This window comes from Polyergus mexicanus, unplaced genomic scaffold (assembly GCF_030449975.1).
Source record: "Polyergus mexicanus isolate NDT 795.1 unplaced genomic scaffold, iyPolMexi1.0 SCAF_5, whole genome shotgun sequence".
Taxonomy (NCBI): Eukaryota; Metazoa; Arthropoda; class Insecta; order Hymenoptera; family Formicidae; genus Polyergus; species Polyergus mexicanus.
Window position 1 is genome coordinate 7,843,701 of NW_027223325.1, and position 18,148 is coordinate 7,861,848.

Sequence of the window (18,148 nt, forward strand, 5' to 3'; positions counted from 1 at the left end):
TAAATAATTATTCAAATCATGGAAGTGGATACGTAGGTTTTCGTGATCGCTATCAGTTAAGATTAGAGTAGTTTTTGACGCTAGTATTTTAACAACGGACAATTGAAGTATGACTAGAAGCGTATGACTGGGGGACACTGCGATAAATGATGTTTCTTATGTTTCGATCATTTTTTTTCAAGAAAACCTTTTCTGCTTAAAACTTCTAGCATATTTATCAAAAAGTATAGATCTTTAGCTTTAATTTGAGCTGTCGCTATTTTCTGGAGCACGTTCCCATCGACAGATACAACTCATGCAATAGTATCAAAAACGTCTATTTTAGTACCATTGATTGAAAAAATTTTACATAATACACCATTTTTACGGCCAAATTCGTTATCAGCACTAAAATATCTATCAGAAATAACTTGATAGAACTCAAAACAAAAAAAAGTCTCATTTTGTCGGCCAGTGTTATCAATTATTGTTAAATATAAAATTTTTATTAGGAAGGGTATCGTTTTATGCACAATTGCGCATTTTTACAAACACTTCTACATTTCTAAATATTGATAAGCTTTTGTCTACAAAATAGTTGAGAGAGAGAGTGATCAAAAAAGAGAGATAGAAAGAAATATCTATTTTTTAAAAATAATTTATTAATTTATTAATAATTTATTATTAATAGTCTTTAGTTTCAAGAGCATATTTTGAAAGTAAAAGTGGTTTTGGTCCAATTAACTAAAATTAAAATAGATTGTAGATTAAATATTGTTGATTAGAAACTGTCATGAGCAAAAAATCCAAAAAGCGAAACAAATGCAAGATAATAAAAATATTATCTTGCATTTTATATAATTTTTCATCAATTACATCACATTTCCATTTATATTACATATTGTTTAATTTTATACTTCAAATCTTATACATTATGATAAAACAATAATTTCTTTTATTAGACAAAGATTTTGTCTTCTTTATGAGGATAATAATAATGCTATGTCTGAAGAACGAGAACAATTGATACGTGTTTTTTATTTGCCCAATCGGCTCAAAAAAATTAAGAATTGCTTTACCATATTTTTATTCTTGCTGGGTAGAATAAAGAACGGTGAAGTACGATATGGAAGCGCTCGCTATCTAAAATAAAAAGTATCTTTCTTTTATTTCATTCACTTATTATATATTATTGAGAAAATAATAATACATTGAGTATCTGCGATGTATTCGTATAAATTTCTCACCGAAGCGGCACTCTGCAAGGACCCTACAAATACTCCACCGAGAATCAGATGAAAACTTTTAGTACCTCTTTGCAGCAGAAAAAGTATAATTTTCTGTATATGTATTGGAGCCATATACCAACGGACGTTATATCTACGGAACAATGAAATGAACAAATTTTAGTTAGTTAAAATGTGTGTAAATAAATATTTTATCAAACGCATGGAACATGCATGCATCGACACATACACAAACAAACGTACATATACGTATGCAATTTTTTTTTTAATAATTAACTTTATCAGAAATCTTTTTATTTTTGACATATTTTTAATATGTGGAAAGTATAAATATATTTATATATAAGAATGAAATTTTCTTACACTATAGCAAACAAATAATCATTATGATCTGTTACTTCTTGTGCAGTATAATTGGCTACAAACAAGTACACGTAGTGGATAATTAGGTTAGTTAGAGATAGTATAAGTTGCCGAATGTTACCAGTGAACGATATCAACTGAAAATTATGAGACACATGCTATGTATATCATTAGCTTCTCATTCACCATATTCTATGCATATTGTAAAATAAGTCAGTACGTTAAGATCTATGTCGAGTAATATATCGCTATTCGCTATACAGTTTACATAATTGCAAGATTTCGCATAATTTTCTAAAAAGTTTTCGCATATCATAGTAATTTAGATATAATTTATGTTTCTAATAGAAAATAAGCATGCAATAAATTTTATAGATTTTTTGATCGTTAGAAAACGATTTTGTTATTTTTTTTATCTATGTAGGTTTCTTGTTGACTAATTTCAATTTTGTAAAGTGCCCCACTGCTCTTCCAGGAATTTGTAGATAAAATTTACCCGAAGAAGATTACAACTCAAGCAAAGTACACCAGCCGCTATCAAACAAAAGTACGATCCCGAAAAATTGGATATTAAAAAATTACTAAGCCTTTAAATGTGAGAAAATATATATATTATTATTAGGTGCAAACAAATACTTGTTATGAATATAACGATAATACGAACTTCATAGCTTTGCAATGAATGTTCACAGCACGAATTATTTCTTCACAACTCTTTTGTTCATTTTGATAACTTTTTTGTAAAATATTCATTGCATGTTCGATACGGTAACTACGGTAAATAATTGTTACAATATTGTTACAATAATTATATGGTTTGTTTAAGCATATTATTTATCAGGGTTGAGAAGTAACGCGTTATTTGTAACGTCGTTACTGTTACAGTTACTTTTTTTCGGTAACGATCGTTACTTTTTTCTGGTAACGGTAACGAATTAGCCGTTACTTTTATCGTTACTTTTTGGTTCTTTGTTATCTTATATCTGTTCAATAGATAGATGTATTTTTTGAAAAATATTTTGTCGTCTTCTATCATATTCTGTATTCTGATAGTCACTGCCAGTATTGAAAATTTATAGTAATGTAAATTATAGATTTTACAACTTACTAGCTACTGGCAGTGAATATTTGAATACACTCTTAATAATATTATCAATATTTAAAAACAATGTTTGATAAAAATTTTCGACAAAATTGGAATTTGGAAATTATAATTTAAATTCCTATAATGATAAGTGTATTAAAAAGTAAAGATATTAGCATAAAAAAATTAAAATCATTAAATAAGTTTAATATAAAAAACGCTTGCTATATAGAGACTAATTTAGAGTTTTTAATTATAACTTAGATTATTACATTTGATATTGATTATTAAATAATTTTATAATCTAACAGCTTATTTTAGCATTACAAAAAACGAAAACATAACGAAAAAGTAACGACTTGTTACTTTCTGAGTAACGGTAACGGTAACGCGTTACTTTTATAGAGTAACGTTCCCAACACTGTTATTTATATTGTTATACATACTTCTAATCTATTTAATAATATTGTTGTAATTATATGGTTTGTTTATATATTATTTAATTATATATTATTTAAATTGTTGTACATATTTTTACTCTGTTTACTTACCAGGCGATACTAAACATTGCGCAAGTATGTTGAAGATACGATAAGAGCATAGTTCCTGTCGCTATGATTGCTAATAAGCCTATACAACATGTTGCGTGTCTATGCAGAGTAATTAAATAGGAATATTTTTCTTGATCAATAAAATATTCTGTCATAATAGGCTCCGAAGAATGTAATCGAGATTTGTTTGTGAAAACCATATTGTGATGAATGTACGGCCAAATATATATGAAAGTAAAAGTAACTTGATGGAACATGCCAAGAACTAAAAAAATTTCAAAATATTTATATAAGTCAACAAATATATTATTGTTTCTTTAATTTTTTCTGCTTCTTATAATCGCAATTTATTTATTTAAATGTAAAAAGATATTGGAATATAAAAAAAAGATTGAGAAATATTATCTTACGTAAAATTAAAATCGTAATACGTTTTGCTTTGTCTCCGTATTTTTCTATGATAGCAATTTCATTCTTGTCTGTTATCTCATTACAGACGTCTTGAAGTTGCTTTAGCGAAGTCCTTATCTATCATGTTGATAATATTGTGTGTCATTTTTCTTCGCAACATTCAAAAAAATAATATGTCTGTATTTTTTCTTGATCGGATTCAAACTAATTTATATACGCTTTTTTTAGTCCGCATTTACATTATAATGATTATAGAATAAAAAAATGAAGAATATATTAAAGAAAAATAAACTATCCAGAGTCGATCGAGAGTAACGAATACGAAGCCCATATGTATTGCATTCAAAGATACATATATATATATATATATGTATCTATGAATACATATATATATATATATATATATATATATATATATATATATATATATATATGTATATGTATCTTTGAATGCAATACATATGGGCTTCGTATTCGTTACTCTCGATCGACTTTGGATAGTTTATATATATATATATATATATATATATATATATATATATATATCAAAGTGCTTAATGATTTATAAGCTTACAATATCGGCGTTAATCCAAAATGAATTGTATTTGATCGCAAAACAAATATAAAAGAATGCCGAAGATAAAACTTTATAGATAAGATCCAGAGTACATTCCGCTGTTATAAATGTTGTTAACTGTAAATATTAATATTATTCATTGTATTAAAAAAGCTTTATTATTTGCTTATAAATTCTCAATTTTTCGTTAACCTATTACGTACAATAATTTAGTGAAAAAGGTTTATAATTAATAATTATATGTAATTATAACTGCAATAATTATATAGAAAACAATTATTGTGTTATATAATTATATTTAAATCTTACATGCGAAAAAATTAAAATAATGCATTCATTCATAAACATCAATTTAATATGCGCGATTCCGTAATAAAATATAATGGAAATAACGACGTACCTGAAATACGATAAAAGTCATCAGAATACCATAAAATAAAATTAATTGAAGTTCAACCAGGAGCGATCTCTGATAAGGCCACAAGCCAATGATAAGCAACAGAATTCGGTTGATGTTAAAATGTTGAGTCTCGAGAGAGATCATCTCTCCGTGACTGTCGACACAACTTTGACGGAAAAGTAGTACACGAATATTCACCTATCCCCCCTTTTCAACTTATCAACCGCTTAATGCACGACAGCTTCCTCATAGTATAAATTTTATCATCAGTAATTTTCCTCATTCGATAAATAAGAAATAGTCAATAATGCATATAGTGACTACTTTAAATTGAGTGGAAAATTAGGCAATTACATAATTATATAATTTAAAAAATTTTCTTAGGTGAAAATTCATGAATAAACAATCGATTCCGCATTAAGAACAATTTAACGGAATTATTTTCTTATAGAAAAGTATTCATGAGAGAACTTTTTTACACAAAAGTCGCGCAGTCGCAAACGCTACTATTCGGTAACGCATCTGTTTCATTCTGTTACATACACTGCTGGAAGGCACTCGTCTAAGTTGTGCTGAATATCAGCACATGTCGGCGTGTTTAACGTGATACTATCACAGCATGTTATTTTTCACTGAAAATCATTTTAATATGTTCTGTTCATTTTAATTCTTATATTTGTTAATGTCTTATATTTTTTAAAAATTTTATTATTATTCTAGCTTTTGCTATACACATTCGCAACCAAAAATATTAAATTTAAAACATTATTTACTCATTAATATGTATCTTTTTATTAAATCATGTATATTTAAATATATATGTACAAAGCACACATTAGGAATATCGCTATTATGTATAAGAAAAAAAGATATTACGAAAAGTGAATAATCATTACTATAATCTGAAATGAAGCTGTAGTAGTTACAAAGAGCTTTTTCTGATAATTAAGCTAATGATAAATTTGTCGATTATTTGATAGAACGTAGAGTTTTTCATATTTTTACGCGTTGTTCTAAATATAACTATATATAATGCAGTTTAATCGCAATAGATTGTTATTTTGTTGCTATAATTTTCAGTATGCTCGCAACAATCATAAAGAAGCGGTTTATAAAAATTTGATATAAAATTAAGTGCACTTCACAATATACGCTTCTCATAAGACCATTTGAATTTGGCCAATCAATATATCGATTCATTGCGTGTGTTCTTACAATTAGGTCGTCACATCAGAATTTCCTTGAATGCAAACTTGAACTTTCTGCACATAATATTGTTGATTAGTCGAGTTTCTATTGTGAGGTAACTTATTAATATATATTCCTTTCTTTATTTTAATTATTATTATAAATTCTTGTTAGTGCCTTTGCGTTTTTTTTTATTGTTACACATTCAATGGGTATTTGGTAGAATTGGAAGATCAATCGATCGATTGTTCATTAAACTCGTTAATAATCTCTCTGCTGACACGTTATTCACGTAACGAAATAGAACTCGGAATAACAATCATGTCTCTGAAGTCTTATAAATGTCTGATTAATGTCGATGATAAAATGAATTTTACCGCAAAGCGTAATGACGCAAAAAAAAAATTAATTTAATTTCTTCCATCCATTAGCCAGCTGAATTAAGCTATAGCTTTACTGCCCCAAATTTTAATATAAATTGTTTAATTTAATATAAATATAATATAATATATGTATTATCACTGTGAGATCGAAACACTTGGAAATTTATACTTTCCCTCGCGAAAGAGTGTATAATCAAGCGATCAATTTCGACGCCGACGGAAATATAACACATGTTTATTTCCCATAGAGAAAAACTCTACGAACGAAAATTTCTCTTGAGGACAAATGCGTATTTGATATTTTGCAGCGTTGTATTTTAACGCCCTATATCCTAGTTCGTGCAGTCGTAATTTACGGTCAATCCTACAGAGAAATATACTGGTTGTTCCATTTAAAACTCGTATTAATTAGAAATTTATTGATAAATGTAAAATTTTTATTGAAGCGACTATCGTGTTTTATGCACATTTGTACATCTTTCCAATATTTTTACATTTTCATTAATTGATTAAGCTTTTGTCTACAAAATAGTTAAGAAAGACAAAAAAAGAGAGGAATAGAAATGTGATTTTTTTCTAAATAGTTTATCATTAATATCATCTGTAATTTCAAAGAACTTCGCACAGTTTAAATGTAAAAGGCTTTGGTTAAATTGGCAGAAATAGAAATATGTTGTAGTTTAGATGATATTGCTCAAAAGTTTTCATGGAGAATTTAAAAATTAAAGTTATAAATTATAGAATGGCTTAAACTGAGTATCATTGCAAACTTTTAAGAATTTTTGGACATCCTTTTGTCATAATTTCTTAAGACAAATATTGTGAAGAATCACTTTATATAAACAAATTCCGATAATTTCATGTAAGAATATGAAGTTTATCTTTAAAATAATCTCATGACTTTCATCCAAGATCGAACAAACGGCACTTATGCCCCTCTCGAAATCACAAACTTTTTGAATTAACCATTTTTCGATTTTCGAAGCTTTAAATTTTGAGAAATATTATTATGTCATTTAAAATCAATCACTTTATATACGTACAAAAATTATTTATATGTGGTTAGACTGTGTTGTAACATAACGATAACATGGAGCAGAAAATATGGAAATCTCGTATTTTAATAATTTTTAATGAGAGTCACTTTGTTATCTTATCATGTATTGCTTTGATATTTCGACTCTATATTCACAAAGACTTTTAATCACCACTATTTAAATTTCAATATATTTCAATTTCAGCTAATTAAAGCAAAACCACTTTTACATTTAAACCGTGTGAAGTGTTTTAAGAATAATGAGTTTTAAATGATATTATTACAAACTGCTCTCTTTTGAATTTTAAATGAGTATACAATATATACAATACAATTAAATAATATCAAAAAAAATATTAATAAAAGATATTTATTAATTACACTTTTGTAAGGAAAAATACTGATTATAAAAACATAATCTTGCATATTTTTAAATATTTCCATCTAAAATTATATCACATTTAATTTACACATTTATATTATATTCAATGTTGTTACCGTTAAATTTTATATTTAAATCTCTATACATTAAAATATGTTAAAATAATTTTTCTAAATTAAAAATAGAGATTCTTTTTCTACGAGAATAATATGTATAATGCTCTATAATATCTGAATTTTTCACGAACAATCAGTACGTGTCAATCGAGTTAAAATAATTGAGAATTACTTTGGTATGATGGTACTTTTAATCTTGCCGGGTAGAATAAAGAACAGTTAAGTATGATATAAAAGTACTCGTCAGCTGTAAAAAAAACGTATCTTTTTTTATTCTGTCTGCTTGTTATACACTTCCCCTCCCCCCCCCCAAAAAAAAAACCAGGGATCACTTTTCATACCCTAAAACTTGGGCTATTTTCAAACCGCTGAAACTCGACGAAAAATCATCGTAGACAAAAAATTAAAAAAGCCTATTAAAGCTCAATTCTAATCAAATTTTCAATTTTAAATTTATTGTTTTGTTCCTTAAGATTATGTATTTTTGACATTCTGCAGTTCGATAAATAAATTTCTCTCGAAAAGTTCAACTCAAGTTTCGTAAAGTACAACGTTTTGCCTACAAAATGCTTTTTCAAATTTTTCTATGATTTTTTTTGACCGAGTTACACGATTTTAGAACTAAATCTGCATTTTCTAGAAATAAGAAAATACAAGAATTTTTTTTAACTATCGATATCACGTTACAGTTGAAAATTCAAGTTTCAAAATGCTTTTTCGTAATTTTTGGTCTACGATGATTTTTCGGAGGAGGCTCCGTTTGCCTACATTCCCGATTGCCAACAGCTTCGTTTGCCTACAACATTTTGCCGACAGCTTCGATTACCAATATTCCCGATTGCCTGCAGAGCGATTGCCTACCAGCATTATTGCGCACATGTAAAAATTAAAAATACGAACATACGTTTGCACACATGACATTATTGCGCACATACACATTGCACACATGACTTCATTGCACACATGGAGATTGCACACATGACGTTATTGCGCACATACACATTGCACACATAATATTATTGCACACATAAAATAAGGAAATTGTATTAACGTTTTGCACACATGATTTTATTACGCACATACAGATTGCACACGATGACCGTATTGCACACATGAAATAAGGAAACCGTATTAACGTTCCGCACACATGATTTTATTGCGTATATACAGATTGCACATATGACCATATGGCACACATAAAATAATAAGTAGACACCGTATGATTGGATACCGCACGATTAGACACCGCATGATTGAGCACCGCAAATCAATATGGAATCTCGCATTAAAAAGTATATGCGTGGAAGAAGTATCTTTCGCCCCACCACCCCCTGCGAGGGGCTCCACTATCAAAAAACTAGACACATTAGTGTGCGTTGAACCTCGTTTTACGTAGAAAGTTGTAAGCCCATGTGAAACCTCGCTTTGCATAGCAAATTGCAAACCTATGTGGAACCTTTCTTCGCATTAAAAAGTGTTTGTTTTTTATTGCGAAGAGAGGTTCCATATGGATTTGCGGTGCTCAGTTATGCGGAATCCAATCGTACAGTATCCAATCGTGCGGTGTCCAATTGTTATTTTATATGTGCAACACGGTCACGTGTGCAATCTGTATGTGCGCAATAAAATCATGTGTGCAAAACGTTAATATGAATTCCTTATTTTATATGTGTAATACGGTCACGTGTGTAATGTGTATGTGCGCAATAACGTCATGTGTGCAATCTGTATGTGCGCAATAAAACCATGTGTGCAAAACATTAATACAATTTCCTTATTTTATGTGTGCAATAATATCATGTGTGCAATGTGTATGTGCGCAATAACGTCATGTGTGCAAACGTATGTTCGTATTTTTAATTTTTACATGTGCGCAATAATGCTTGTACGCAATCGCTCTGTAGGCAATCGGGAATGTCGGCAATCGAAACTGTCCGCAAAATGTTGTAGGTAAACGAAGCTGTTGGCAATCGGGAATGTAGGCAAACGGGACCCCCCCGATTTTTCGTCGAGTTTTAGCGGTTCGAAAATAGCCCAATTTTTAGAGTATGAAAAGTGTTCCCTATTTTTTTGTAATAGTATTAAAAAAATTGCGAGACATTGTGTATATGCGATATATTCGTATATATTTCTCACCGAAGCGGCACTTTGCAAGGACGCTACAAATATTCCACCAAGAATCAGATGGAAACTTTTAGTACCTTTTTGCAGCAAAAAAAGTATCATTTTCTGTATACGTATTGGAGCCATATACCAACGAACGTTATATCTACGACATAATGAATTGAAAAAACTTTAGTTAGGTAAAATTTGTGTAAATAACACATTTAATCACACAACGCTCATATATATATACACACATAAATATATATGTGCATATTTATTTTTTCTCAAAAGCATATTAAATTGATAAAAAATCTCCAATTTTGACTTATATTATAAATATCTGCAAAATAAATGCATTCGTATATGAAGTTGAAATTTTCCTTACATCGTAGCAAACACATATTCATTGTGATCCGTAACATCTTGTTCAGTGTAATTGGATAGAAACAAATACATATACAATAAATGACAATTACAATAATTAGAGATAATAAACGTTCTTTAATGTTATTCGTCAATGATGTGATCTGAAAATTATGAAACACATGTTGTGTGCTTATCATCGACTACTTACGCACCACATTGTTCTATGTACATTGTAAAATGTCAATAAAAAATATTTATGGGTAAAACTTTCGAAGTTGGCCCTATATACCGATCACCTTGACTGTGACATATGTTGTCAAGAAGATTCTTCTGAGTAATTCTCCGCAAGAATTAAGCAGCGGACGGCATTAGTTTAGAAGGCATAACAAATTAAAGTTTCATATGTGGAACACCGCCCTCTGCTTACAGTACGAGAAAGATATATGATTGTATAGTTCTGTATAGATTTACAATTTTCACACAAAGCGAATTTCAACCCTTACCGATCCCTATGTACAGTGCAAAACAAGATTTGGCCCTTCCCGCTCGACATATACTTTGCAAAGCGAAGTGAGAATCATCTCACACTATCTATTGATTTTGTTGTGGTGATTTAGTTTTAAATCAGAAATAGGTTTGGGTTAGGTTATGTCTTCTGGAAGTGGAGCTCCCCCCTCTCTCCGTAGGTGTGGCAGAACCCACTGCGCTCATGCATATACTTTATAACGGGAAGCGAGTCCCATCCTACAACAGTTGTGTGAATGGGAAAGTGTACGCGTGGACGCAGTGGGTGCCCTCCCTTCTTCCTTCAAGAGAGGTTTCACTTCCGGATGATATAACCTAACCCAAACTTATTTCTGAAAATTTGATTTGAGTTATACAACGTCCTGATGCGAATAGTCCTCGCTTCTTGCGTGGAAATTACAAACTCATGTAAAAATTACGTTTTATTTCTCAAACATTATTTGTTAATAACTTTTTAATAAACAATGACCGCCGATTAAGTTATAAGGAAAAGTTACTCAGGATTATGTCCTTGACAACATATGTCAAGGTCAATGTCATTGGAGTAGGGTTCGTTATAGTAAATAATTATCAATAATTTTACATAATTATAACATATTAATTATTATCAAGAACAATTATCATGTAATATAATTATATTTAAATTGTGCGACAAAGTTAGAATAATTCATTAATACTTATATGTTGTATAATATTATTTCGTAATAAAATATAATAGAGAAATGCTGACATACCTAAAATACGATAATAGCAATCAGAGTACTATAAAGTAAAATTTGTAGCTCCTAATTACCGTTATTACAGGTCAAGGAAAAGACTTGAAACAGGTAGGTATCTAATAATAATTATATTTTCTTTCAGGTACACGCTTAATCCTCCTCTCGTCTCTACTCTCTAAATATCTCCTAAATAAGCTCCTAGCTCTTCCCTCTCTTCTTTCTGCGTCTGCGCACCGGTTTTTGTCCAGCGTTCTCATTGGCGCGGTGTTCATGTCCGCCACATACTCCCCCGCTAGCAACATAGCTATGTTGCGAACTGAACAGCCTTCATTTTGGAAGGTATGTTTTGAGTATTGTTTTTGGCCTGCTATTGCTTGTTTCATTCCTCCGTTGTGGCTCGTTCTCTTCCACTGCGTCCTCCAGTTCTGCATCCAGTAAGGTATAGGCTGGTTTTAAACGCTCTGTGTTTATTGTACTTTCTCCTGCTTCTGTCTGTATGATGTAATTACTATCGTTAATACGTCTGACTATTTGGTAAGGTCCCTGATAAGGCGGTTCTAAAGGTTTCCTTACTGCATCTTTTCTCAAGAAAACATGTGTACAAGTTGTTAAGTCTTTATGTGTGAAAATCTTGACCTTTGAGTGATGTGCTGTTGGCTTCGGTTGTAATGTTCTCATGTGTTGTCTGAATTTGTTTATGAATTTTTGTTGGTCTGGTTGATCCAGGTCAGTAACTAAAAATTCCCCAGGTATACTCAATATCGTCCCGTACAGTAACTCCGCTGGTGAGCTCTTAATGTCTTCTTTATAGACTTTTCGTAATCCCAAAAGTGCAGTGTGAAGGACCTCTGTCCAATCTTGATTGTTATGACACATTAAAGCCGTCTTCAACGTTCGGTGCCATCTTTCTAGGATTCCATTCGTCTGAGGGTGGTATGCTGTTGATCTCGTTTTCTTACAGCTTGTGCGATTTGCGAGTGTTTGGAATAGTTGTGACTTGAACTGTGCTCCTTGATCAGTTGTTATAGTTGCTGGTGTTCCAAAACGACATATCCAGTGTTTATAAAATGCGGTTGCAACTGAATCTGCGGTAATATCTTCTAACGGAATTGCTTCCGGCCAGCAGGTGAATCTATCAATCATGGTAAGTAAGTATTTGTACTCTCGGCATTGTCTCAATTCTCCTACAATGTCCAAATGTACAGGTTGAAATCTCCGTGATGGTACTGGGAACTGGATGTTGGGATTCCTCATATGCTTGTGTACTTTGGCTAATTGGCATTGCGTGCATGTCCGTGCCCATCTTAGGATGTCTTTCTTCATGAACGGCCAAACGAATCGTTCTTTTATTAGCCGGCTGGTTGTTTTTCCGTTTGGGTGTGCTTAATTTGGGTGTACCGCTTTGAAAATATGTAAACGTAATATCTCGGGTATGTAGGGTCTTGCCGTGCCTATGGAAACGTCGCATATATTGTCTTCTCCATGTCGCCGAGGCGTAGTGGTTGCAATACTAATGATGTGTCCGATGTTACAAGTTCTTTTAGTTGTGCGTCTGTCTCTTGTTCCGTCGCTAATTCGTCTGTGTCTACAATCGTCGGTAATTGTATTTCATTTATCCTGGACAACGTATCTGCAATAATATTGTTTTTTCTTTTTACATGAATGATGTCGGTTGTAAATTGTGCTATTAAATCAAGTTGTCGTGCCTGTCTTGGCGTGGCTTTGTCTGTCTTTTGCGTGAATGCAAACGTTAAAGGCTTGTGATCGGTTCGGATTTGAAATTGAGTACCTTCTAACATGTATTTGAAATGCTTGACTACTATATAAATTGCAATTCAGCGCCGTGTAATTTCTTTGAAAAGAAACCCAATGGTTTCCATGTTCCCTCCTGCAATTGTTCGAGTGTTGCGCCTATGGCCTTATCGGAAGCGTCCGTCGTAAGTCTGAGGGGTTCTGTTTGCTTGACGTGTACCAACAATGTGGCATTTGCTAAACTATGCTTGCATTTTTCAAATGCCTCTGTGGTTGTTCCATTCCACGAAATTTCTGTTTTGTCGTTGCGTTTGCTGTTTCGTAAATATTTGAAAAGAGGTTCTTGGATTCCTGAGGCATTCTTAATGAACTGACGGTAAAAATTTAAAATTCCTAAAAACCACCGTAGTTCTGTAACTGTCCGCGGTCGTGGGTATTCCATGAAGGCCTTGACGCGTTCTGGTATTGGTTTTATTCCTGCCACCGAAATGCGGTAACTCAAATAGTCTACTTCTGATTTGCCGAACACACTTTTGGCAATATTAATAGTCAAGCCGTAATCGTCCAGTCTTTTGAATATTATTATATTGAATAGTATTATATTCTTAAATGTTTCCTGTGTTCCTCTTCACTGCTGGATGCCACCAGAATGTCGTCTATGTAACAATGCGTGCAGTCTAGACCTCTAAAGGCTTCATTCATAAATCTTTGAAATGTCTGAGCCACATTTCTTAACCCGAAAGGCATTACGGTGAATTCAAATAGCCCAAAAGGCGTTGTTACCGCTGTCTTGTGGACGTCCTCTTTTGTTACCGGTATCTGATGATACGCCCGCACCAGGTCGATTGTTGAAAAGAAATTTTTTCCTTGCAGGTGGTTGGCGAAATCGCTAATGTGAGGTATGGAATACCTATCCGGAACGGTTGCTGCGTTTAGTTTCCTGAAATCCCCGCAAGGTCTCCATTCACCTGTCTTTTTGGGTACCAGGTGTAAAGAGCTTGCGTAGCTGCTACTGGATGGTCTGCAGTGTCCTTGTACACTCATTGTCTCGAATTCCATTCTTGCTGCTTTGTATTTCTCTGATACCAAACGTCGGGGGCGTTCGAACACCGGTGGTCCTCTCGTTATTATGTGATGTACGATTGCATGTCTTTCGTTCGCTGTTGCTGCTCGCGGTATGGTTATTCTTGGGAACTGCATGAGTAAATATTTGTAATTCGTCCCTTGTCCTATTGTTGATACTATTTTATTTTGTGGTGCAAATTTCAAACTTTCATGTCTTATGTGCTGTGTTAGTGAATCAATAATACATTGCCGCTTGATGTCTACTAGGAGTCCGTATTGTCCCAAAAAATCCGCTCCGATCATCGGACGGTCGATCTTGCATATGCAAAAATTCCCGGTTAAGTTTCGTCGTAATCCAAAATCCAGTGTCATTGTCCTCACTCCGTAGGTTTTAATAGCGGTGCCATTCGCTGCGTATAACTGGTAGCTCGCTAGCTTACTCGGTCCTCGATATAGTTTACGTGGAATTACGAATACTGCTGCCCCTATGTCAACGAGAAATTTCCAACCTGTCTTGCGGTCCCTGATGTGGAGGCGGTGGGTGGTTGAAACGCCGTCTTTTGTTGTCTCCGCCAACGACGGGCGTTCTAGTTTTTCTTTGTCTTAATAATGTCAAAACTGCAGGGCTTGGTGCACCTGAAAGCAACAGTTCCAAACCGACGATGATAATAGCATATGTTTTTACCTGGCCTCCCAGGCGAAATGCTCCTGAATCGTCACTCTGGCGTGCAGTTTCTGTCTACTCTCCTGCTTGGACTACGTCGGTTAAGTGCCTCGACTGCTTGCTGTAATGCATCTATCTTCGCCTCTAAAACCGTCGCCTCTTTTGTTGTCACTGCATTGCACGTCACTGCGTTTACCAGCTTAGTAACCTCGCATATCGCGTCTGCTTGTCGTGCGAGTCCGGTGAGATTGTCTTGAGTGACGGACAAAATAGTTCTTACCGGTTCCGGTAGGCGTTCTAAGAAAAGTGTTTTAAGGACCTCTTCGTTGCATTGCCCTGTTGCCAATGACCGTAATCTTTGCAGAAACATGGTAGGTTTGTCGTTACCTAGCTCCTGTCCTCATAAACGCCTTAATTTAGATTTGTTTGACTCCCCGAATATACCTAATAATTCGCTCTTTCAATGTGTCGTACTTCCCTTGTTCTGGTGGCTTGGTCAAAATGTCTGCGACGAAGGGTAAAATTGTCTGATCCAGGTTCACCGCCACTTTCCGAAATTTGGTAATATCTGAGGTTATGTTCCCGAGTGCGAAGGCGAGTTCTACTTGTGTGAACCATAACGTAGGGTTTTCCTTCCAAAAGGGGGGTAACTTTCCCGCCTTTACGCTACTTACGTCAGCCATGCCGCCATTCTTCACGTCGTTGCTCGTCGTTTCTTGCGTGTTCATCTTAGTTTGGCGGATATCACGTCGGGATCACCAATGCCTGTAGCTCCTAATTACCGTTATTACAGGTCAAGGAGAAGATTCGAAACAGGTAGGTATCTAATAATAATTATATTTTCTTTCAGGTACACGCTTAATCCTCCTCTCGTCTCTACTCTCTAAATATCACTGACTATCTGTCTCCTAGCTCTTCCCTCTCTTCTTTCTGCGCCTGCGCACCGGTTTTTGTCCAGCGTTCTAATTGGCGCGGTGTTCATGTCCGCCACAAATTAATTGTACTTTGCGCAATCCCACGTGATCTCATGCAAACATCATACGTTCGCAATCCTCTTCCCACGAATCCATTCAAGTCATTTTTGGTATATTTTTTAGCGCTGATTACGAATCTGGTTATAAAAATGACGTATCTAGTTTTTAAAAAAACTTCAGTCAATGTTGGTAAAATAGGCATTCTTGATACATTTACGTGAGTTATATCTTTCGATGGGGACGTGCTCTAGAAAGCAGCGACAGCTGAAAATGAGCTGAAGATTATACTTTATGATAAAAGTGTCAGAAATCCTAGGCAGGAAAAGTTTTTCTGAAAAAAGTGGTCAAAACTTAGAAAACATTTATCGCAGTATCCCCCAGTCATACGTCTTCAATTGTCCGCTACTAAAATTTTTTTAAAAATTATACTAATCATGAAAATCGATCGAGTACTCATCATAAAACACGTTTTGAAATTTTAAAATTATAATTGAAGGATCCGAAATGGAGGATAAAATTTTCGAAAAATCATTCGAATCATGCAAGTGGATATGTGGATAGGTTTTTGTGGTCGTTATCGCTTAAGATGAAAATTAGAGTAGTTTTTGACACCAGTATTTTAGTAACGGACAATTGAAGACGTATGACTGAGGGATACTAAATGATGTTTCTTATGTTTCGAACACTTTTTTTAGAAAAAAAGTCTTTCTTGCCTAAAACTTCTAGCATATATATCATAAAGTATAAATCCTAAGCTTTAAGGCTTCTGAGTAGTCACCGTGAAACTCCGAGTTGACGGTGGCGACATAGGAATAAAGATGCTGCGGTAGGAATAAGAACCCTGTTCAACGACTTATCGTATAAGTCAGTGCTGGGATTTACTTGCACATTTTGGCCCGATTTCGTGACTCACGCCTATTGTTCCCCACTCACCGCTCGTGCGTAGCAACGAGTCTCCAGATACGCGTAACTAAGGAACGCGACGCTTTGTCTTAGGAGCGTCCGTATATAAGAATACCCAAATATAATAATAAGACAATACTTTTCTATAATTAAAAGTTTTTCTTCAATATTTTATATCAATAAATTATAAAATATTGAAAAAAAACTTTTAATTCTAAGAATTTTCGCGGTGTATTTAGAAAAGTATTGTCTTATTATTATATTTGGGCATTCTTACATATAAACGCTCCTGAGACGAAGCGTCGCGGTCCTTAGTCACGCATATCTGGCGACTCGTTGCTAACGTACGAGCGGTGAGTGGGGAGCAATAGGCGTGAGCCACAGAATCGGGCCGAAATGTGCAAGTAAATCCCAGCAGCACTGATATAAGTGAACTGGGATTTATATGTAACTTTCGGTTGGATTTTTTAGCTCACGCCTACTGCTCGCTGCTCACCTCTTATCCCTCGCTCCTTAGCAACGCATCTACTGCATCGTAAATCGTAACTAAGGAGCGCATCACTTAGTTTCAAGAACGTGCGTAATGTGATAGCACAATATTTTGATAACCATAAAACATAAATATTTTGAATTGTTATAGAACGTACATATACGTAATTAATAATAGAATAATAATTATTTTTGTTATTAATACAAAATAAAATATTGAATAGAAAATTTTAATGAGAACCTCTACTACTAGAGAACTAGAGTATTGTGCTATTATATTTATGATGCGCACGTTCCTGTGACTAGCAGGGGAGGACGCGACTTTAGGATTACCAAATTGAAAAAGGCTTTTATAGTGTAGTACTCTATTAGAAAAATACTTGCGCAAAGGGATAGAGCGCTAGCCATTTCCAAAAAAATGATTTAAACAATATGGCTTTCATATATCTGGCTCCGTTATATCAATTAGCGAAAAGGCGGTGTAGCTCGGGCATTAAGCGCGTGACTATCACGCATCCAACCCGGGTTCAATTCTTGTCCCTGCCACTCTTTTTCTCATTCTTTTTTCATACAATCTAACAACGAATATTTATTCATGTAAAATAAAGTTAATTAAATTAAATTTTTTTTAATTTGCACTTTCGGAAGGCAATTTTCTTTTAATTTATTCATGAAACTGAGCATAATTTTTGTTAAACTTACAACCTTATTATTTTATGCATTCTACTCGATATAAAATAAAGCAAATAAAACGCCACTATATGAACATAGTTATAATTTAATACAAAATTACAAACAAATGTGTCAAAACTTATTCATCCTTATTATCACTAACATCAACATTCTCTACAGATCGGTTACAATTATT

At 33.3% G+C, this 18,148-nt stretch overlaps 1 protein-coding gene across 3 annotated transcripts; it reads right to left on the reverse strand.

Moving 5' to 3' along the window:
• Positions 1-960: 960 nt before the first annotated feature.
• LOC138933627 (uncharacterized) lies at positions 961-4,757 on the reverse strand. Of its 3 annotated transcripts, none has more exons than XM_070296482.1 (9): positions 4,613-4,757; positions 4,210-4,329; positions 3,635-3,752; positions 3,225-3,489; positions 2,254-2,361; positions 2,086-2,176; positions 1,590-1,726; positions 1,227-1,359; positions 961-1,118 (listed from the first exon to the last, which is right to left on the reverse strand). In XM_070296482.1, the coding sequence occupies exons 1-9, from the start codon at positions 4,754-4,756 to the stop codon at positions 1,017-1,019; spliced, it is 1,218 nt and encodes a 405-aa protein (XP_070152583.1). In that variant the 5' UTR covers position 4,757; the 3' UTR covers positions 961-1,016. The 3 variants fall into 3 exon arrangements, with proteins under 3 accessions (XP_070152583.1, XP_070152585.1, XP_070152584.1); XM_070296483.1 differs by having other exon boundaries at positions 986-1,122; XM_070296484.1 differs by lacking the exons at positions 1,590-1,726; positions 2,086-2,176.
• Between the last annotated feature and the right edge of the window lie 13,391 nt (positions 4,758-18,148).